General features: G+C 46.9%; 3 protein-coding genes and 1 pseudogene across 3 annotated transcripts; all 4 read left to right on the forward strand.

Moving 5' to 3' along the window:
- The first annotated feature begins 387 nt into the window (after nucleotides 1-387).
- LOC101871145 (olfactory receptor 1020-like) lies at nucleotides 388-1,347 on the forward strand. The gene has a single exon (XM_034062189.1). It carries the CDS (start codon nucleotides 388-390, stop codon nucleotides 1,345-1,347), a length of 960 nt encoding a protein of 319 aa, XP_033918080.1.
- A 3,492-nt stretch (nucleotides 1,348-4,839) lies between these two features.
- Nucleotides 4,840-5,796, forward strand: LOC117436089 (olfactory receptor 1013-like; annotated as a pseudogene).
- An 8,164-nt stretch (nucleotides 5,797-13,960) lies between these two features.
- On the forward strand, nucleotides 13,961-14,911 carry LOC117436092 (olfactory receptor 1020-like). The gene has a single exon (XM_034062197.1). The coding sequence runs from the start codon at nucleotides 13,961-13,963 to the stop codon at nucleotides 14,909-14,911; it is 951 nt and encodes a 316-aa protein (XP_033918088.1).
- Nucleotides 14,912-18,867: 3,956 nt separating this feature from the next.
- On the forward strand, nucleotides 18,868-19,833 carry LOC117436093 (olfactory receptor 1020-like). The gene has a single exon (XM_034062201.1). It carries the CDS (start codon nucleotides 18,868-18,870, stop codon nucleotides 19,831-19,833), a length of 966 nt encoding a protein of 321 aa, XP_033918092.1.
- Nucleotides 19,834-23,969: the final 4,136 nt, after the last annotated feature.

The raw sequence follows: 23,969 nt of genomic DNA on the forward strand, positions 1-23,969 counted from the left end.
AGGGGGGAGTGAGTGAACGACCTGTGTGGACTTGGTTTAAACCACAGCAGTAGAATATACAGTAATTTAGCAATTAAACTGCCCATTGTTTGGATTAAACTATGGTCCAAAAGTGTCTAAATAAATCCATCGTTTTAAGTGTTCCAGCATAGAAAACCAAAGACACCATTTGTTGCTTCAGTTGCTTCTGGTATTTTAGAAATACTTCCAATGAAAACCAGAAAAACATAATTTGGGGTTAAAACTATAGCAGAATATGTGAATTTAACCAAAATGTGGCAGTTAAAATAGTGACTGATAGTCATTAAATATGGTCCAAAAGTGAATGTCCACTTTTTAAAAGTGTTCTATTTTTCTTCCTTTTGCCTCAGCAGGTAACACCAGGTGATGGGAGGAAATCAAACCCACATTAAATTCATCCTGTTAGGAATTACAGGCAGACCCTGTGCACAGACCCCTCTGTTCGTGTTGTTTCTATTGATTTACATTGTCACTCTGGTGGGGAACGTTGGCATTATCACATTGGTTCGGGTGTCTCCCAGCCTCCACACCCCCATGTACTTCTTCCTCACCCATTTTGCCTTCATGGACATCTGCTATTCCACAGTCATCTCCCCCAGGATGCTGGCAGACCTCTTATCAGAGGACAAAACCATTTCTTTCACTGCCTGCATGATGCAGTTCTTCACCTTTGCTTTCTTTGGTGTTAGTGAGTGTCACCTGCTGGCCATGATGGCCTACGACCGGCACGTTGCCATCTGCCAGCCCCTGCTCTATGTGACCATCATCTCCAGCCGTGTCTGCTGGCAACTGGTAGCATCATCCTACCTATTTGCCTTCCTCAGTGCCATCATCTACACATGGTGTGTGTTTGGAGGTTCCTTCTGTGGTCCCAACCACATTGACCACTTCTTCTGTGATGAAGTTCCTGTGCTAAAGCTCATGTGCTCTGACACCCACAGCAGTGAGATGATCATCTTTGCCTTTGTCACCATCAATGTGGTGGGTGCAGTTGTTGTCATTTTGCTCTCCTACATCTCTATCATTCACACAGTGCTGAGGATGTGCTCAGCACAGAGCAGGGCCAAAGCTTTCCACACCTGTGCTTCCCATTTGATGGCTGTATCCATGTACTTTGGGTCAGGATTCTTCATGTACCTACAACCCTCTTCTAGCCACAGGAGTCTGGATAAGGTGGTCTCCATCATCTACACAGTGGTCACCCCCATGCTCAACCCATTCATCTACAGCCTGAGGAACAAGGAGGTGAAGGGGGCTCTGATCAAGTGCAGGAGGAGATTGTTCAACCATAGGCAACTGAGACGAGTTCTGTCATCCAGGACATGAACAGTTCATGTCCAGTGTGAAAGCCTATGGGGCACTGAAATATTGAGATTTTCCAGTGATACTCATGACTTTATGGAAGTTCTTCTGCAGGTCCTGCACAAAAGTCAATGACAGTATTGAATGAGAAACAGACCCTCAATATGACACCATTCTTGGAAGAAAACAAGAGGAGGCTGAGCTTCAAACTTCATTTGTGTTCACAGTCCCCAGCCTGGAGGAAGAAATAACCCCCAGTTATCCCTGACATCATTTCCTCACAGGAAACACCAATGAGCTTCATTGAGTTACAACTTTTGTCATTCATAAACATGTCTCTCTTGCAAGATTCTTGCCCTTGTCCCTCAGCTCCAATAAAATTCCTCACTCTGACCTGTGAGCTCTTTATTAAAGCTGCTGGGGTGGGAGGGAACAGGAAGTGCAGTTTGACATTTGCTGGCTGAGAAAGAGTCAGAGAAAAGGTTTCAAAAGATTCATTGCATTTGTTTGTGCCTTTCAAAGAGCAGAAGTTGGTGGGAATCAAGGTCTAAGCTGCTCCTCTGAATAACAAGGACAATCCCTCCCCAGGCTTCAGCTTCACAAGAGATTCCATTTCAAAGAAGGCACCTATAGAGAATAGAAATCATAACTCAGAATGATGAATGTGCTGAGACCACCCAGTGGTAAGGACAATCTGGGTACATCAGGGGCTCATCCCATTCATTTTAAGGGGTGTTTGCTTTCATCTTAAGTCCTGTTTACTTAAATGGTGAGATCAATGGAATTCCTCTTGGAGATAAGCACCCACATCCCATGTCCATGCCCAGCTCATGCTAAAGCACACCAGGGAAAACCAAATTGTCTATGTCACCTACAAATTAAGCCTATTGATGGTGACTTAGGTCTGGGGCGAAAGTGTCTTCTACTTGTGGTCAACAAAGGAGCCACAATCAATGTAATTAAATGCTGAAAAGCCAGGAAGAACAAAGGCCTTTGAAATCAGAGCTTCCTTGGAAACCTTCACCACACCTTGGTTTCTTCCTTCTAGTTTGTCCTATACATGCAGTATGTATCTTAAAAGACCAACAGGAAGGGGAAAAGTGATACGTAATGACATAGAGCAGAGAAATCAGATTGTCTGTGGTCTTGTAGCACAAGCCAGTACTAGAAACCAAGCAAGACTTGCAAATCATTGCAAACCAAGTCTGTAAGCACAAGAAATCAGGTGGGGAAACAAAAGTCCTTGGTGTCAAGTGAAGCCCTGGACTCTTCTGTCACAAAATCAGCAGGTAAACATCATGCCAAAGCTATTTCCAAAGCAAAGTGCTGCCAATCAACTGAACACTGAAGACCTAATATTATACTTGGTAAAGGAGAATGCACCAAAGACCAGAAAATAACACTTGAATGTCATGTTCAGTTTCTCACTCTAATTTCCATCACTGATTGGATTATATCTTCATTTCCTCATGCAGGGATATGGTGTGGATGGAGAGGGACTGGCAGAGCAGTGATCCCTGGCTGGGCTGTTGGGTGCAGAGAGTAATGGGTTCTGCTCTGCAGGAGCCTGGAAAGTACCACAGGGGTTTGTGTCCTTAATCCATCTAAACAGAACAGAAGGAGAACACCCTGGTGTGCAGGGACCATCCCACAGTACCTGAGCAAGACAAGTAGGGCAGGAACAGGGACCTGGGCCAAGTTCATCCAAGACTCCAGAGCATCAGGCAAGTTGGAGATTATGAGGCAGGTCAAGCCTAAGCCAAAGCAAGACAACACAAATCAAGTCAATCACTGAATTAGGGTCAGGTGCAGCAATTGCTGGGAAGGTACATGAGCACATGAGCAAGCTTTGGTCACCATCAAAGGATTCCTTAGATGTGCACAACTCCTGTTAAACTGGAAACCAAAACACAAACAGAGCCCAGCTTCCCTGGGCTGAGATTAAATAGAGATTGGGGGACAAATGGGCAGAGAGTGGGGATGGAGCCAAAGCTGAGGCTGCTCAGGGGGATAAAGGCCTATTAGTTCAGCCTGGGACAATTCATCATTGCCGAGAAATGCCCATTGCTCACCCTTTAATACACTGGAAGCCAAGAGTCACCAGCTTTGAATATCAAGCAGAATCCCTCCCAAGGATGTAGATTCACAAGACATTTCAGAGAGAGGAAGAAATAGTAGATTTAATTAATATATTATACCTAATGTCAATATAATTAATTCTTGCATTTCATTAATGTTCAAATAATATAGAATAAAGGGTGAACTGTTCTGAGACCACACAGCATCAAGACACTTTGGGCACATCAGGGAGTCCTCCCATTGATTTTAAGTGCTCTATACTTAAATGGTGAGACAAATGGAATTCCAGCTGGAGAAAAATACCCACATCCCATATCCATGCCCAGCTCATGTTAAAGTACACCAGGGAAAGTAAATGGTGCATTTCACTGACAAATGAAGCCATTTCCATAGATGAAAGTCACTCTTGAGCACAGAATTGCTGGTAACTGAGAGCTGTCTGGGTCTGAAAGAAGCCAAAACATACAGATGGGGGAAAACAGCTTTCCTTTACCTGTTGGAGTTGGAATTAACTTGTATTTGAAAGGTGTATGGATGGTGAACAGTGTCTTTAGTGTACTCTGGCAAAGCACAGCAAGAGAGGAGATGTAGTCTAAGGTCTCAGGGAAAAGTGGTTTCTACCTGTGGCCAATGATGGAGACAGCATATAGACATATATAGAATCATAAAGCCACAGAAAAGCTCAAGCTGGACCTCAAAAGGTCATCTGGTCTGAGCTTTCATGGGAAAAGGAGCCTAGATGAGAAGCGTGATGTGTAGGGCTCATCCCTGCTTGATGAATTACCCCACTCTGCTGTCCTTATCTCCTGTTTGGTTTAACAAAGTTCCCAAAGCAGAGGGAACTGGAATGCTCAAAGGTTTACCCACACTTGATGCTAGGCTCCTAAGAGAGCTCTGCATTGCCATAGTCTTGTGTGTGGTGGATCCCACTCAGTGAACTGGCAATAGGAACCTCAGTTCAACATGCAGGGGAAGCAGAACTGTGAATTCCAGCAACACAAGAAACAACCTTGAGGTTTTGGAAATACATTTTATACTGGGAGCATCATTGCATGATTCTGCTTCAATCTGTGCACAGAAAGCACCTGCAAAATGCAGACAGCCCTGCCTATAGACACACACTTCCCACATCACATACATAAAGGAGATCCTCTCCAGAAAAGTTCAACATCATACATGGTAAAGGAGAAAGCTCTGAGGACAAGAGAATAATACATGAATTTAATGTGCACTTGATTACTCAACTTCCCCAACTGAGAGGACTATCTCCAAATCTGCCCATTCAGGCACATGGTCTAGATAGAAAGGGAATGCCAGAGGAGTGATCCCTGGCTGGGCTGTTGAGTGCAGTGTGATGGGTTCTGCTCTGCAGGAGCCTGGGGAGTTCCACAGGAGTTTCTTTCTTTAATCTCTTTAAGTAAAGCCAAAAAGGACCACATGGTGCACAGGGAGCATCCCACAGGACCTGAGCAAGAGAAGTATGGCAGGAACAGGGACCTGAGCCCAGTTCAGCCCAGACTCCAGAGCATCAGGCAAGTTGGTGATGATAGGAAAGATTCAGGTCTAGAACTAAGACAAACAATGTCAGATCAAGCCAAGTCAATCCCTTGTTCAGGATCAATTTGAGCAATTGTACTTCTCCATTGGCAACTTGTCCTTCCTCGACCTCTGCTATTCCTCTGTCTACACCCCCAAGATCCTTCTGAACTGCATCTCTGAGGACAAGAGCATCTCCTTTGCTGGGTGTGCTGCTCAGTTCTTTGTCTCTGCTGGCCTGGCCTGCACTGAGAGCTACCTGCTGGCAGCCATGGCCTATGACAGGTAAGGGCCATCTCCAACCCACTGCTCTATGCTGCTGCCATGTCCAAGAAGCTCTGCATAGGGCTGGTGCTCACCTCCTACCTCAGTGGCTTTGCCAGCTCTACCCTCATTGCCAGCTACAGGTTCACCCTCAGCTTTGTGACTCCATCGTCATTGATGACTTCTTCTGTGACCTGCTCCCACTGCTGAAGCTCTCCTGTGATGTCACAGACAGCTACCAGGCCCACCTCTACTTCATCCTCACCTTCAACATCATCCTCCCCTCTGCACTCATCCTCATGTCCTACGTCTCCATCCTGGTTGTTATCCTGAGGATGCTCTCAACCGAGGGGCAGTGCAAACAAAGCCTTCTCCCCCTCTGACACCCACCTCACCACCATCACCCTTTACTATGGCTCCATCCTCTTCAGTTACACTCAGCACAGCTCCTCCTGTGTCCTGGAGAGGGACAAGGTGGTCTCTGTGCTTTACACCGTGGGGACTCCCATGCTGAACCCCTTCATCTACAGCCTGAGGAACCAGGAGGTGAAGGAGGCACTGAAGACACTGCTCAAGAGACAGACAGCTTCCTAACAGAAGGATCCAGGGGTTATGGCCCCAAAGATGCTCACAGTGAGAAGTGCACCAACCTTGTCTTCCTTGTGTTTTCCTTTGTCACTTTTCCCATTACATGCAGGAACAGAAGCTCTTGTGATCCTGAAGTGCACCATGATGGACAGGAGATGTCACTGTGCACACAGACCTCCTGTCCTGCCCACCTCTCCCCACCCACAGTTTATATCTGCTATAAAATGGGATGTCAGCAGTAGCTGGGCTTGTTGCACATCACCTTCACACTGTGCTTTGTCTGAATTAAACACTCATTACTTAGGCCCAAACCAGTAGCTCAGCTGGAGCAAAATGTGTCAGAATCACTGAGTGGTTTGGGTTGGAAAGTACCTTAAGATCATCCAGTCCCAACCCCTGCCATGGGCAGGGACACCTTCCACTGGAGCAGCTGCTCCAAGCCCCTGTGTCCAACCTGGCGTTGAGCACTGCCAGGGATGGAGCATTTACCACTGCTCTGGGCAACCAGAAGTCATGAAGTAACATGTACCTGTGCCTGAGCTGTCCCAGTTATTTCTTCACAATGATGCCAGCTCCACATAGACATAATTCCATAGTCCTAGACTATTATCCCAATGAAACATTCACATGAGCATGGGTAGAGCAGGTCAAATTGGATGAACCAGGTGTAAGAAGCATAAATGCATCTGGGACTGAGTTCAGCTGCCTCAACATTGACTATTAACAACTGGAGATGCCCTGAGTCTGCCTCTGAGCTTTCAGATGCTGCTCCAGAACAACCCAACCCTTCTGAAGGTTGCATGATGTCCATGTCAAGTGCATGGCCATGTCCTTGGCCCTTCAGGACAGAGCAAATGGCAACACATTTCTATCTGAGGGCAACCAAAGCTGACTTGGGACATTTCACTGCATCTGTCTCTTGTTCTGCAGCTTAAGTGACAGTGCCCTGGTGCAGCTTGAGGCTGTTTCCTCTTGTCCCATCCTTTGGGTTCAAACAAACTGGAAACAGGTTTGAGGGGGGCAGCTGATCCAGTTTGACCTCCAGGAGGCTTCAGATCCTGACTGCAATTAGTTTAACCCAGAGAAAGCTGTTCTGAGATGCACAGACCATGCACAGAGGGTCCATGGTACAAGTCCTTCTGATGCTCAGACCTGTTCTGGACCACATCCATCCTCCCCAACTGCCCTAGGATGGGAGAAAACATCCTTTTATTCCCATCCATTCTAGAAGGGACCTGACTAGCTCATAACTAGACAAGGAATTGTAGATGCTGAGTCAGGTGACCCCATTCCCAGGCTTATTCTACAATCCACATTGATAATGGTAGAAAAACCACATTTCTGAAAGCCAGTCAGGGATGGAGGATGGATGTAGTGGACTTGAGCTTGACTCACAGCTGAACAGACACAAGCAAATCCATCCCAAGGCAAATAATGGCAAGAAGTTTAAAGTATGAGGTGTCATTGAGGAGGTTCAAAGGTGAGGAGAAATGAAATGAGCATCCCCAGCTCTCTATATTAGGGGGTCAACAGCAGGAAGGGACAAAGCACCCCATGAGCAAGAACCACATTATCTGCACATGTCATGCAGACAAGGATGTCTCTTTACAGAGAGAGTCTGACCAAGCTTGCATGGGCACAGAAAGCCTCCAGCAGGCCCCACATCCAGGCTTGCACAAGACAAGCACTCACAGCTATTTCCATCCCAAGTGATGCTGCTCACTGGCCCAAAGCAAGAAGTGCTCCTTGGGGCCCAACCACCTTCCAGGAGTCATCAGCTTTAACAAGACCTTCTGGGCTTTACCAAGGAACTTTCCTCATCACCACAACAGCTTCTCACAACACTTGCATGTGACTTACCTCATTCTTCAGAACAAGCCCTCAGAGATTCATTAGCTGGGAGAACAAGACAGAAACTTTCTCCTTTGTTAACCAAGTTCACTTCTACAGCTGCCTTGCTTGACAGAGCTGGTCCATGCCCAAAGGCAGTGAGTTGGAGGGTCAGTGTGTTGGCATCTTTGTGTATGAAGGACAAGTTCATGGGCCTGGATCATAGAATCCCAGCCTGGTTTGGGTTGGAAGGAGCTTAAAGCTCCTCCAGCTCCAACCCAGGGACCCCTTCCCATGGAGCAGCTGCTCCAAGCCCCTGTGTCCAACCTGGCCTTGAGCACTGCCAGGGATGGGGCAGCCACAGCTTCTCTGGGCACCCTGTGCCAGCGCCTCAGCACCCTCCCAGGGAACAGCTTCTGCCTCAGAGCTCAGCTCAGTCTCCCCTCTCTTGGGCAGGTTCAAGCCATTCCCCTTGTTCTGTCCCTACATCCCTTGTCCCAAGCCCCTCTCCAGCTTTCCTGCAGCCCCTTCAGGCACAGACAGGTTTATGGAGGAAAGTTTCTCTCTTATTGCTCTCAAATGAGCAAACCAACACCAGTATTTTCTAAGGAAGAATTTCCTATCCATCTATGCAGAATATAAACCCTTCTTCACTAACATAATATCTGCTATTAGGAACCCTTGTAAAATCAAACACACAACCAGGACACTGCACACATCCATTTTGCTTTCCTGCTCTGTCCAGGAAGTGTTTTATGGATGCTGAGCATTGAGGCTCTGCTGCATAAGAAGTCATTGTTCAATAGCACTGATGGATGCCAGGTTGGATGGGGCTTGGAGCAGCTGCTCCAGTGGAATGTGCCCCTGTCTGTAGCAGGGGATGGAACTGGATGAACTTTAAGCTCCTTTCCAACCCAAACCATCCCATGGCTGCATGAAAGCTGCTTTCACCTCCTCACTTTGGAGTGGGGTTTCTGAAGGACCCCAACACATCAGCACAGTGAGCTCATGTTTCCCATTAGGCTTAAACTGACTCTTCAGGCTATGGCCTGTGTCTGCTCTCAACACAACCACATTGGAGCTGTGTCTGCCCATCACCCTTCACTGCAAGTGCAGAGAAACAAACACTTGTTCCAGAAGAAACCCCTGATATGGAGGTTTAAAATAGATCCAAGCTGAATCCAAGCCCCAGATGCATCCTTGTCTGCATAAGGGGAACCTACAGTGACTAATACAGATGTGGAAACTTACAATTAGATAAGATAACCCCTTGGACCAGTGTGACTCAACCCTCAGACCATGGAATGAGAAATCATGAGTAAGGTGCAGCTGGGATGGAAAATCAGCTTTGCCTGGATGGACAGACATAAGGAGAAGAGGAGGTGATGGGGGAGCTCTGGACAACACTGAGAGTCTTTGAGCCATGAAACATGTTGGGCACATCTGGATACAACCTATGGCCAGAAGCATGGAGCATCTGTGTCATCAGCACCAGATGACATCCAAGGAGAAGCCAACACTGCTCAGACAGTGTCTGCAAAGGCTGTTCCCAGACCAAGTTGGGTGACTGCTTATCACAGGGGATGAAATTCCAGCCTGCTCCTAGGTCAGCATGGTGGTAGCTTTCCATGGGACAGACCCACCCAGGAAAGCAAGACACCAGCTACATCCTATGGAGGAAATAAGTACATTTCCTAGGAGGAAATGAGCAGATGGGCACATGAAGCTGAGAGCTGCTCTGGATGAGGTTCCCACCACCATGGGGATGGAGACCAGTAAAACAGTCACAAAGAGCAGCTTCTACAGGTTGGAGAAGCCCAAGAGGACAAACGTGGTCACACTCAAGTGGTTTCCTCCAGCCACTCTCTTGGCAGCAGGAGACAAAGAAACATGGGAAGAGGTTGGATCACTTCTCCCAGCTCATAGGAACACACAGGGCATGAGGTTAAGGCAGGATTTGGGGTTTGCTCTGTGAATGCACCAATGACTTGCAGATAAAACCATGATGGGTGAAGGTCATAAATAATATATTGAAAATAAAACCTTGATAAAATAATAGTCAATAGATCATGTATGGAAAGAAATTAAATTCAGGCTTAAATGCTAAAGCTCTGGCTGGGCTGTTACAGAAGGACTTGGTCCTGCAAAACAGAAGCATCTTCTCATGAACATCCAAACACTTCATAACAAGTAGGCTTGTTTGGGATGATTTCTTTCCTGTTGGGAGGATTGCTCTTCTTTAAGGACAAGTAAATACAATAATATCCTGCCTTCATTTGCCACATGAATTAGTGTTGCATTAAATAGATAAGAGGTCACATTGCAGTGAATTTCTGACTCTACAGGTATGTTTGGGTCTGGCCTCTGGTCAAATGTTCACTGCACAAAGGCCCTTGACCCACCACCAATGCTCTTCTCAGGGTGCTGGTGGCTGCCTCTGCTGCAAGGACACATTGATGGCTCCTTTCAACACAGAGGACACCACAACCACCTTGTCCCTCTCTGCTAAGGTGCCCCCAGCCTGTCTTGGTGCTTGGAGCAACTGTTCCCCATGGGCAGGACTCAGCATTTTCCCTTTTTGAAGTCTCTGTGATTCCACCTGCACATTTTGGACCCAAAATTGGCCTTTGAAAAGCCATTTTGCTTCATATTCTCCAAATTTAAATATCCTCAGGGTGGCTCTTTGGTGCTCACAAAAGGAGGAAACAAAACCAAGAGTGGGACATATTGCATGTAGAGAAAAGCAGCTGACAGCAGACAGGGTTTTGCTAAAGCTTTAACACCTTTAAATGGGTTCAGAAGTTCCAGCTGAAGTTGTCTACACCAACCTCAGGCAGGGGGATGAAGGCAACTGCTGTTTCCCATTGCTAATGGCTCACACACTCAATGGCCATCTCCTCATCCCTATTTATGTCCTTCACCTTGGGTAGTACTTATATAACTAAGATATAGATACATAAAGACCAGACATTTCAAATATCCACCTTGCATCTAACAACAGCACACCAGCTATTCTCAATACCACTGGTTGTGTAAACAGTGCAAAACATCACCCATCCCACATCTTCTCATACACAGAAGCATCCTTTTCTCTCTGGTCTCAGCTTTACACACACATGCTGACACTGCAGGTGTCTAAAGCAGCTGAATGCAGTCCTGCCCATGGGTCTGTCCTTGCTCAACCCAACCTTCCCCTTCTCACTTTCACCATTTCTCATGATACAGGAAATGCAAATTTCTCCTTCTTGGGTTCAAAAACCATAAATCAGAATCTCAGAGAGGTTTGGGCTGGAAGGGCCAAAGCCACTTCCAACACAAAGTGTTGCCAATCTACTGAAGAATGAAAGTCTAATGTTGTACTTGGTAAAGGAGAAGGCACTAAGGAAAAGATAATAACAACTGAATATAAGGTTCAGTTTATTACTCTACTCACCTCACTGAAAATACTATCTCCTCATTTGCCCATGTAGGGACATGGTCTGGATGCAGAAGGACTGGCAGAGCAGTGAGCACTGCCTGGGCTGTTGGGTGCAGAGGGTGATGGGTTCTGCTCTGCAGGAGCCTGGAGAGTGCACAGGGGTTTGTGTCTTGAATCTCTATCAAGAGATCCAAAGGAGAACACCCTGGTGTGCAGGGCCCATCCCACAGTACCTGAGCAAGACAAGTAGGGCAGGAACACAGACCTGGGCCAAGTTCAACCAAGGCTCCAGAGCATCAGCAGAGCTGGTGATGAGGAGGCAGATTCAAGACCAAGCCAAGTCAGGTCGAGTCAATCCCTTGTGCAGGATCAGGTGAAACAACTGCTAGGAAGGTGTGTGAGAAATCCTTGGTCACCCCCAACAGATTCCATAGGTGTGCTGAACTGCTGCTAAACTGGAAACCACAACTGCTCTAGGAAAGCTCAATCTGCCTGTTCTGAGCTTAAATAGAGATGGGGGAAAATAGGAAGAGGGTGGGGATGGAGCCCCAGCTGAGGCTGCTCAGGGGGATGAAGGCCTATTAGTTAAAGCTGGGATAATTCCTCCCTGCCTCAAAATGCCTTTTTTCCACCTTTGAATACAGTGAAGTCCTGAGGCACCAGCTCAGCTGCAGGACATCCAGGCACTACATGTGGATAACCCCAGTGGGGATGGAAAACTGGGCTTTCCCTTCACAGAGGGACATCAGCAGCTCCAGAGATGGAGTCACTTGTGCTTCATGTCCCTTTTGAGGACTGTGTGCAAGATCTGGAATGTCTCTCAACCCATTCTCATTGTGTCAGTCTGTTCAGACCAAAACCTTTGCATGGTCCACAAGTATGTCAGAAGCATCCTATGAGCCCTCATCACTGCTGCTGTGCAGCTGTGCTCAGGCATGGCTCATCCATGCCATGTCTCTCAGATGCCCAAGCACCACAATGCCTTTCAGAGCTGATTTCACACCCTTTGCTTTTCCTTCTCTTTGTTTTCCTCTGCTAAAGCATGAGCAGCCCTGGAGGCTTCCTCCCAGGAGAGCACATGCAACTGTATTTACAGCCCCAGCACCACAAGCTGGGCTCTTGCAGTCTGGCAGGAGCTCACCTCTCTTCACATCAGGAGCTGAACAGAGCTGATGCTGGCACCTGGATGTTCTCTGCTGCACTGGGGATAAACCCTTGGCTCCCATCACTCGGTGGCAGAAGGAAGGCACAGGAGGTAAGACCAACACAAAGCACAGCCTCACCTGCACTGAGGCAGTGGGCTTGCTTCTGCATGTCCTCAGGTCCTCTTTAGGAAAGCTGCATCAGAAATCAGCCTCACCAATGTGGGTTTTCTTTATAAGAGGAAGCAATGGTTTGTGCAGGTTGTTTTCTTTCCCATAGGCAGCTACAGCAGATGCACTGATTTATTCAAGAGTTCAGTGAGGATGAGTCTTATTTTGTTCTAAAGAAATGCAACATTCCAGATTGTCAGCAGAATGTAGTCACTAACAAATCAGCACATTGTAACATCAACATGTTTTTAATGCAAGCAGCTGAATGCTCATAGATTTAGGATGCTTCAATGTGCAGGAGCTCAGAAAACTATAAATCATGTGAATGTTTCTGTTAGGAATGATCTCAAACAGTTTGATAAATGTGGTTTGTTGATTGGAATGATAACTAAAAGCCAAGTGAAAATGGGTGCAGTTCATTCATGTGTAAACTGGATTTCACTGGGATTGGGACTTTCTATCCCCCTGGTTTACATGTGTTACTATGAGGTTTTCAGGTGTCTTCGGAACAAATTAGCTCTGAAAACTGAAAAGTGAAAGTGAAGAAAGATCTGATTCTTTTCTTTAATCTGAAAACACATGTGCTTGAATGAATTGATAGTTTTAAGAGTCCTAGCACTGAAAATGCCATTTGTTCCTTGAATGTGCTCCTTGTTCTTTTCAAGATACCTCAAATGTATAACATAAAATATATGTAATTTGGGTTAGAAATAGTCCTGGTTTGAGCAGTATCAGTCATTGTTCTCCTCCTTGGTAGCTGGTGCAGTTCTGTGGTTTGACTTTCGGGCTGGGAACGGTTGCTGATAGCAAGTATGTTTTGAGTTACTGCTCAAGTGTTTGGTTTGTCCAAGGCCTTTTCTGAGCTCATGCTCTGCCAGGGAGGAAGCAGAGACAGGACACCTGACCCAGGCTAGCCAAAGAGCTATTCCATACCATAGCACGTCATGTGCAGGATGTAACTGGGAGAGATGCGGAAGGGCTGAGCTCTGGGGGGATGGAGGAGGTGTCGGTCGGTGCTCGGTGGGGCAGGGTGGGGTGAGTTATGGGTCGGTGGCTGGTGAGGTGTTGTGTTCTCTTCACTTGTTCTTGGCTTTATCATTATTATTTGTAGTAGTAATGGCAGTAGTGATTCGTGTTATACCTTAGCTATTAAACTGTGCTTGTCTCAACCTGTGGGGGCTACATTCTTTGGATTCTCCTTCCTAACTCTCCAGGGAGCAAAGGGGGGGAGTGAGTGAACGAACTGTGTGGACTTGGTTTAAACCACGACAGTAGAATATACAGTAATTTAGCAATTAAACCGGCCATTGTTTGGATTAAACTATGGTCCAAAAGTGCCTAAATAAATCCATCGTTTTAAGTGTTCCAGCATAGAAAACCAAAAAAGACATTTTTTTGCTTCAGTTGCTTCCTGTTCTTTTAGAAATACCTTCACTGAAAACCAGAGAAAAATAATTTGGGGTTAAATATATAGCAGAATATGTGAAATTAACCAAAATGTGGAAGCCAAAATAGTGACTGATAGTCATTAAATATGGTCCAAAAGTGAATGTCCACTTTTTAAGTGTTCTATTTCTCTTCCTTTTGCCTCAGCAGGTAACACCAGGTGATGGGAGGAAATCAAACCCAGATTAAATTCATCCTGTTGGGAATCACAGACAGCCCTCGTGCACAGACCCCTCTGTTCGTGTTGTTTCTGTTGATTTACACTGTCACTCTGGTGGGGAACGTTGGCATTATCACATTGGTTCGGGTGTCTCCCATCCTCCACACCCCCATGTACTTCTTCCTCACCCATTTCGCCTTCACTGACATCTGCTATTCCACAGTCATCTCCCCCAGGATGCTGGCAGACCTCTTATCAGAGGACAAAACCATTTCTTTCACTGCCTGCATGATGCAGTACCTCATGTTTGGTTTCTTTGGTGTTGTTGAGTGTCACTTGCTGGCCATGATGGCCTACGACCGGCACGTTGCCATCTGCCAGCCCCTGCTCTATGTGACCATCATCTCCAGCCGTGTCTGCTGGCAGCTGGTAGCATCATCCTACCTATTCGCCTTCCTCAGTGCCATCATCTACACATGGTGTGTGTTTGGAGGTTCCTTCTGTGGTCCCAACCACATTGACCACTTCTTCTGTGATGTTGTCCCTGTGCTAAAGCTCATGTGCTCTGACACCCACAGCAGTGAGATGATCATCTTTGCCTTATTCACCATCAATGTGGTGGGTGCAAGCATGGTCATTTTGCTGTCCTACATGTCTATCATTCGCACTGTTCTAAGGATGTGCTCAGCACAGAGCAGGGACAGAGCTTTTCACATGTGTGCCTCCCATTTAATGGTTGTTTCCATATTCTTTGGGTCAGGATTCTTCATATACCTGCAACCCTCTTCTAGCCACAGGAGCCTGGATAAGGTGGCCTCCATCTTTTACACCGTGGTCACCCCCATGCTCAACCCATTCATCTACAGCCTGAGGAACAAGGAGGTGAAGGGAGCTCTGATCAAGTGTGTGAGGAGGTTGTTCAACCCGTGGCACCGTACAAGAGCTGTATCATGAAGGACATGAATACCCTACATCAAGTGAGAATGTCTAAACTAATGGGGTTTTCCACTCATCCTCATGACTTTATACATGTTCTTTCACAGTTCCTGCACTAAAGTCAATGATGGTACTTAATGAGAAACAGAACCCCCCTTACATCTTCCTTGGAAGGAAACCAGGAGGAGCAGGAACCTCAAACCTCATTTCACTTCTCAGCTACCAGCATCTAGGAAAACATGACCTTGAATTATCCCAGGCCTCCTTTTCCTCACAGCAAACACCAATCAGCTTTATTCATTTCTCACTTCTGGCACTGAGAAATAGCCACTTTTCTTGACAGATTCTGGACCTTTTCCCTCAGCTCCAATATCTGTCATATGTGTGTCTGTGTGTAAATAGATGTATGTGTGACAGAGGAATACACATTAAATGTATAAAACTGGTATTGCAAGTAAAGTGACACACACAGACCTGGACTCCATGTGTGGATCTACATGACTGTCCTGCACAGAATCATCTCTACCTTGAGACAAAACTTCTTTTCTCACCTCCTGGCTTGTTCTATAAATCAGAGCTTCACGAAAGTAAGTCCTCCAAGTGTCCTTTTCACCTCTGTTCAGTTCTACAGGTGTTGGGTGTCAATGTTTGGCTGCATCTAATAGAGACTCCTGTTCTTTACTGTTTATTACTTTCTACCTTGGATGGTTGGGATACGCTGCCAGCAGCCTCATTGCTCACATCACCCCATGTCAGTCTTGTTTTCTCTCCCTTCATGTGTAACTGAAGAATTTCTTTAGTGAGTTCATAAGTTAAACATCTGGAGCTGTTAAGTTACATTGGAGATGAGTTGTGTTCTGGGAGACAGAATAGAACAAGATCAGAAACTGCTCTGAAGTTACTGAGAAAGAGCATTTCTTAGGGATGGCAGCTCAGCATCTTCCAAGTAAGGAAACACTCAAGCTGGAAAGATTAAAGAGTCTTGACTAAGACTTGAAACCCATTTCCAAACAAAAGTGCTGCCCATCTATTCAAGAGCTGTCGTGGTTTAAACCCAGTCTGCCATAAATCACACAGTCCCTCTCTCACCCCCCAGCCCTTCTTGCCCTCCCCCTGCTCCTGGAGGGATGGGGAGGAGAATCAAAAGAAGGTAACTCCCATGGGTTGAGATAAGAGCAGTTCAGTAACCAAGGTATAACACAAATCACTACTGCTACCACCAGTAATGGTAATGATAAAGGAAACAACAAGTGAAGAGAATACAACACCTCACCAGCCACCGCCCCATAACTCAACCCACCCTGCCAGACTGAACACCTAGTCCAACCACACCATCCCCTAGCCCTTCCGGGTAACTCTCCATTACATCCTGGCCATGATGTGCTGTGGTCTGGAATACCTCTTAGGCTAGCCTGGGTCAGGTGTCCTGTCTCTGCTTCCTCCCTGGCAGAGCATGAGGCTCAGAAAGGCCTTGGTCAGACTAAACATTTGAGCAGTATCTACAAACATGGGTGTTATCAGTGTTGTTCCCAGGCTGAAAGTCAAAACCACAGCACTGCACCAGCTACTGAGGAGAAAAAATGACTGTTACTGCTGAACCCAGGACAAGACCAGAATTCTAACATCATAGTTCAAAATGGAGGAGATACTAATGACCAGAGAATAACACTGAATGGAATGGTCAGTTGGTTATTTGCCTCACTGAGAAGACTATCTCCTCATTTGCTCATGCAGGGACATACTCTGAATGGAGAGGGACTGGCAGAGCAGTGAGCCCTGGCTGGGATGTTGGGTGCAGCCAGAGAAAGGTTCTCATTTCATAGAATCATAGAATAGTTCAGGTTAGAAAGGACCTTCAGAGCATCCAGTTCCAACCCCCCTGCTATGGGCAGGGACCCCTCACACTAAACCATGGCACCCAAGGATGGTTTGCAGCAAGCTGGCCAGTACCACAGGGGTTTCTCTCTTTCATCTCTTTAAACAGAGTCTAAGGGGAGCACCCTGGTGTGCAGGGAGCATCGCACAGTACCTGAGCAAGAGAAGTATGGCAGGAACAGAGAGCTGGGCCACGGTCAGCCAAGACTCCAAATCATCAGGCAGGTTGGTGATGACAAGACAGGTACGAGACCAGGCCAAGTCAGATCAAGTCAATCCCTGGATCATGCTCAGGTCCAGCAATTGCTAGGAAAGTCTATGAGCAAACAGAGGTCTTCATCAGAGGATGTCACAGGTGTGCACAGCACCTGCCAAACTGGGAACCAGAACTCCTCTTATGAAGTTCAACCTCACTGGGCTGAGATTAAACAGAGAAGGGGGACAAATGTGCAGAGGGTGGGGATGGAGCTCCAGCTGAGGCTGCTCAGGGAGATAAAAGCCTATTAGTTCACCCTGGGATAATTCATCATTGCCTCAAAATGTGCATTTTTCATCATTGAATACAGTGAAAGCCCAGAGTCACCAGCTCAGCTGTTGGACATCCAGGCACTGCATGTGGGTAACCCTAGTGAGGATGGAAAACTGGGCTCGTGAGTGTCTGCAGATGGACATGAGCAACTCCAGAGATGGAGTCACTTGTGCTTCATGTCCCATTTGGAGACCCTCTGCAAGATCAGAAATCTCTAAGCCCATTCTCATTCTGTTGGCAGGTCAAAGTGAAACCTTTGCACAGTCCACAAGTATGTCAGAAGCATCCTATGAGCCCTCATCACTGCTGCTGTGCAGCTGTGCTCAGGCATGGCTCATCCATGCCATGTCTCTCAGATGCCCAAGCACCACAATGCCTTTCAGAGCTGATTTCACACCCTTTGCTTTTCCTTCTCTTTGTTTTCCTCTGCTAAAGCATGAGCAGCCCTGGAGGCTTCCTCCCAGGAGAGCACATGCAACTGTATTTACAGCCCCAGCACCACAAGCTGGGCTCTTGCAGTCTGGCAGGAGCTCACCTCTCTTCACATCAGGAGCTGAACAGAGCTGATGCTGGCACCTGGATGTTCTCTGCTGCACTGGGGATAAACCCTTGGCTCCCATCACTCGGTGGCAGAAGGAAGGCACAGGAGGTAACACCAACACAAAGCACAGCCTCACCTGCACTGAGGCAATGGGCTTGATTCTGCATGTCCTTGGATTGTCTTTAGTAAAGCTGTGTCAGAAAACAGCCTTACCTGTGTGGGTCTTCTTTATAATAATAGGGAGCATTTGCTTTTGCAGGTTGGTTTTCTTTTACATAGGCAGCTAAAGCAAGAGGCACTGAATTACTCAAGAGTTAAATGAGAATGAATCTTGTTTTGTTATAAAGAATTGAAGCATTCCAGATTGTCAGCAGAATATGGTCACTAACAATTCAGCCTTTGGAATCAGCACATTTAAACACCAACTCTGTTTTCAAGTAAGCAACTGAATGCCTATGGGTTTAGGGAGCTTCAGTGTGCTGGAACTCAGAGAGATATAAATCATGACTTCAGCAATGTGAATTTTATCCTTTTTGAATTACATTTAACACTTTACTAAATGCGAATTTAAGACTGGCATTAGAATTAAAAACAAAACCAAAATGTGTGGAGGTCATTAGTGTGTAAGCTGGGATTTCATTGGCAATGTGACTTTCTCTTGCTCCAGGTTTACTTGCACTCCTATGAGGTTCCTCCAAGCTGTCTTCTGATGCAAATTGCTCCAATCTGAAAGTGAGTAAAGATCTGATTCTTCAGTCAAACCTTAAGAATCAGGTGCTTGAATAAACTCATAGTTTATGTTTCTCAACAAAGAACAAATATGCCTTTTTTTTCTTCAACACCCTCTCTGTTCTCTTCCAAGTACCTCCTATGAAAAACAAAATCATATCATTTTGGTTACTAAATATTAATTCCACCAAAACATGTCAGTTAAACTGGTGATCGATTGTTGTTAAATATCCTCCAAAAGTGAATTTCTATTTGCAATGGTTTTGATATTTCCCTTCCTTTTCCATTTGTAGGTAACATATGGACATGAGAGGAAATCACACACAGATTAAATTCATCCTGTTGGGAATTACAGAAAAACCATGGGCACAAACTGCTCTTTTTGTCTTGTTTCTATTGATTTACATTGTCACTCTGGTGGGGAACGTTGGCATTATCACATTGGTTCGGGTGTCTCCCAGCCTCCACACCCCCATGTACTTCTTCCTCACCCATTTTGCCTTCACTGACATCTGCTATTCCACAGTCATCTCCCCCAGGATGCTGGCAGACCTCTTATCAGAGGACAAAACCATTTCTTTCACTGCCTGCATGATGCAGTTCTTCACCTTTGCTTTCTTTGCTACTGTTGAGTGTCACCTGCTGGCCATGATGGCCTACGACCGGCACGTTGCCATCTGCCAGCCCCTGCTCTATGTGACCATCATCTCCAGCCGTGTCTGCTGGCAGCTGGTAGCATCATCCTACCTATTTGCCTTCCTCAGTGTCATCATCTGCACATGGAGTATGTTTGGAGGCTCCTTCTGTGGTCCCAACCACATTGACCACTTCTTCTGTGATGAATTTCCTGTGCTAAAGCTCATGTGCTCTGACACCCACAGCAGTGAGATGATCATCTTTGCCTTATTCACCATCAATGCGGTGAGTGCAGTTGTTGTCATTTTGCTCTCCTACATCTCTATCATTCGCACAGTGCTGAGGATGTGCTCAGCACAGAGCAGGGCCAAAGCTTTCCACACCTGTGCTTCCCATTTGATGGCTGTTTGCTTGTTCTTTGGGTCAGGATTCTTCATGTACCTACAACCCTCTTCTAGCCACAGGAGCCTGGATAAGGTGGCCTCCATCATCTACACAGTGGTCACCCCCATGCTCAACCCATTCATCTACAGCCTGAGGAACAAGGAGGTGAAGGGGGCTCTGATCAAGTGTGGGAGGAGATTGCTCCACCATAGGCAACACAGACGAGTTCTGTCATCCAGGACATGAACAGTTCATGTCCAGTGTGAAAGCCTATGGGGCACTGAAATATTGAGATTTTCCAGTGATACTCATGACTTTATGGAAGTTCTTCTGCAGGTCCTGCACAAAAGTCAATGACAGTATTGAATGAGAAACAGACCCTCAATATGACACCATTCTTGGAAGAAAACAAGAGGAGACTGAGCTTCAAACTTCATTTCTCTTCACACTCTCCAGCCTGGAGGAAGAAATAACCCCCAGTTATCCCTGACATCATTTCCACACAGGAAGCACAAATGAGCTTCATTGAGTTACAACTTTTGTCATTCATAAACATGTCTCTCTTGCAAGATTCTTGACCTTGTCCCTCAGCTCCAATAAAATTCCTCACTCTGACCTGTGAGCTCTTTATTAAAGCTGCTGGGGTGGGAGGGAACAGGAAGTGCAGTTTTACATTTGCTTGCTGAGAAAGAGTCAGAGAAAAGGTTTCAAAAGATTCACTGCATTTGTTTGTGCCTTTCAAAGAGCAGAAGCTGGTGGGAATCAAGGTCTAAGCTGGACCTTTGAATATGTCGTGGTTTAAACCAAATCCTCACAGTACTCTCACTCATTCCCCCCCCTTGCTCCCCCAATTCCCGGAGAGTTAGGAAGGAGAATCCAAAGAATGTAACCCCCATGGGTTGAGATAAGCACAGTTTAATAGCTAAGGCACAACACAAATCACTACTGCCATTACTACTACAAATAATCATGATAATTCCAATAACAAGTGAAGAGAATACAACACCTCACCAGCCACTGACCCATAACTCACTCCACCCTGCCCGGCTGAGCACCAACCAATACCTCCTCCATTTCCCTTCAGAGCTCCATCCTTCCAGCTCTCTCCCCCAGTTGCATCCTGGGCATCACGTGCTATGGTATGGAATACCTCATTGGCTAGCCTGGGTCAGGTGTCCTGCCTCTCCTTCCTCCCAGCCTCCCCTCCTCCCCAGCAGAGCATGTGCTCAGAAAAGGCCTTGAACAAAAACACCCCAAAACATGCTGATATCAGCAACTGTTCCCAGCCCAGAGGTCAAACCACAGAACTGCACCAGCTACATGAAGGAGAAAAATGACTGGATGGCTGAACCCAGGACATTATCCACCCCTTATTCCATACCATTCACGTCATGCCCAGATCCCACATTTTCAATACACCATCACTCTTAAGTCCACCCCTCGATCATGAGTCAATCTCTATGTTGCATCTCTGGACTGATGGCCTGAAATATCTGGGCCGACCAGGCTCAAAATCATTCACCATCCCCTTCAGCAGTTCTACAGCTTGCTGCTGGGGACTCCATACAGCTGCCTTCCACTTCCAATGCTTCCAAAGCACAGGAGGGTTCCAGTGGACCAGATACTCGCCCATACTGTCCCACATGCCCTTCCATTCATGACTGTCCAGCCTTGGGGACAGTCTCCTGGTGCCCCTATATCCTTGTCTAACCCTAGACAAGACCCAAACCTGACTCTGCTTAACTTTGGGATCAGACAAAATGGTTGTGTGTAGAACACACTCTGTGTGTGTGCCACCATGCTGATCCCTAACACAATCAGCAGGCAAGTCCCAAGGGCACCCAAAAGCCATTCATAACCATCAGAACTCTCAGATGATGCTGCTGCACTTGTCACTGGGGCTGATGTAGCTGCCCTGCTTGCCAGTTCTCCAACCACCAGCTTCTCTTCTCCCGAGTCCGGATCTTCCTCCACTGCCTTGCTGGGAAGTGCTGTGTGGTCTCCTGCATCCTGCTGGGGGTCGGCAGGTGACTTCCGGGGGGACAATCTCGGCCGTCGCAGGGTTGGGAACAACCGCGGGACACACCTCCCCCGCTGCCTAGTCCCGCTGCTCAGCTACAGCTTCTCTCTGCTCCTCCTCCACGTCCTCCCACTTCTCTGCCACAGCCGTTTGGTTCCCGGAGCCACTCTCCCTGGCAGCCTCAGCCACAGGCGGTTCCCGGGGCCGCTCCTTCCTGGCTTCACGCAGCCTCATGCAGACGGAGGCGAGGACAAGGGCAAGGATGGTGAAGAGCAGCAGGACGGCCTGGTACAAGTCCAAGTCCACAGCCATGTCCATCACCCCCTGCTGCCGGAGCCCCACCGTATTACAAGTCTCTGACATAAAGTACAGTGAAACAAAAACTTTAGCCCAAGCCCCATGATTGTTAAACACAAATACATCTAATCCATACACAAAGTACCTGGCAAAATCCTGAAACTGTGAGATCCAGAGAAAAAAATGTGAGAGCCAATAAATCAGCACTGTGATGAGTGACTATAATTCCACTCAGATCTGTTGTTATCTCAACCCCTTGTGCCCCATGTTGGGTGCCAAAAAGAGCTGTCATGGTTTAAACCAAGTCCACACACAGCTCGTTCACTCACTCCCAACATCGCTCCCCCATCTCCCGGGGATTAGGAAGGAGAATCCAAAGAATGTAGCCCCCACGGATTGAGATAAGCACAGTTTAATAGCTAAGGTATAACACAAATCACTACTGCCATTACTACTACAAATAATAATGATAAAGCCAATAACAAGTGACAAGAATACAACACCTCACCAGCCACGAACCCATAACCCACACCACCCTGCCTGACTGAGCACCGACTGATACATCCTCCATTCCCCCAGACCTCAGCCCTTCCGGGTCTCTCCTGGTCACCTCCTGGGTATCACGTGCTATGGTATGGAATAGCTCTTTGGCTAGCCTGGGTCAGGTGTCCTGTCTCTGCTTCCTCCCTGGCAGAGCATGAGCTCAGAAAAGGCCTTGGACAAACCAAACATTGGAGCAGTAACTCAAAACATACTTGCTATCAGCAACCGTTCCCAGCCCGAAAGTCAAACCACAGAACTGCACCAGCTACCAAGGAGGAGAGCAATGACTGCTACTGCTCAAACCAGGACACCCACCTACTCAAAAACATTCTACAGTTACATTTAGGAAATGGAGGTGATACTAATGACCAGAGAATAACACTTGAGCATAAAGTTCAAGTGATGACTCTAATTCTCTCACTGAATAGACTATCTCCTATTTTGCCCATGCATGGATATGGTCTGGATGGAGAGGGACTGGCAGAAGAGTGAGCACTGGCTGGGCTGTTGGGTGCAGAGGTTGATAGAGTCTATCCTGCAGGAGGCTGGAGAGTACCACAGGGGTTTATCTCCTTAATCTATCTAAACTGAACAGAAGGAGAGCACCACGGTGTGCAGGGACCATAACACAGTACCTGAGCAAGAGAAGTAGGGCAGGAACAGAGACCTGGGCCAAGCGCAGCCAAGACAAGCAAGCTGGGGATTACAAGACAGGTCCACAACCAAGCTAAAACAGATCAAATCAATCCCCTGGTCAGGTTTAAGTCCAGCATTTGCTAGGAAAGACCATGAGCAAACCTAGGTCTAAGGATCATCAAAGGATTTCATAGGTGTGCACACCTCCTGCTAAACCAGAAATCCTCAAGTATAGTCCAACCACCTTGGCCTGAGCTTAAATAGAGATGTTGGGAAAATGGGCAGAGGGTGAGGATGGAGAACCAGCTGAGGCTGCTCAGGGGGATAACGGCCTGGGACAATTCATCAATGCCTCAAACTGCCCATTTCTCACCCTTCAATACAGTGGAAGCCAAGAGTCACCAGCTCAGCTCTTGGACATCCAGGCACTGCATGTGGATAACCCCAGTGGGGATGGAAAACTGGACTGTCAAGTGTGCACAGAGGGAAAACAGCAGCTGCAGAGATGGAGTCACTTGTGCTTCATGTCCCTTTTGAGGACTGTGTGCAAGATCTGGAATGTCTCTCAACCCATTCTCATTGTGTCAGTCTGTTCAGACCAAAACCTTTGCATGGTCCACAAGTATGTCAGAAGCATCCTATGAGCCCTCATCACTGCTGCTGTGCAGCTGTGCTCAGGCATGGCTCATCCATGCCATGTCTCTCAGATGCCCAAGCACCACAATGCCTTTCAGAGCTGATTTCACACCCTTTGCTTTTCCTTCTCTTTGTTTTCCTCTGCTAAAGCATGAGCAGCCCTGGAGGCTTCCTCCCAGGAGAGCACATGCAACTGTATTTACAGCCCCAGCACCACAAGCTGGGCTCTTGCAGTCTGGCAGGAGCTCAC

This window comes from Melopsittacus undulatus, chromosome 4 (assembly GCF_012275295.1).
Source record: "Melopsittacus undulatus isolate bMelUnd1 chromosome 4, bMelUnd1.mat.Z, whole genome shotgun sequence".
Lineage (NCBI taxonomy): Eukaryota > Metazoa > Chordata > Aves > Psittaciformes > Psittaculidae > Melopsittacus > Melopsittacus undulatus.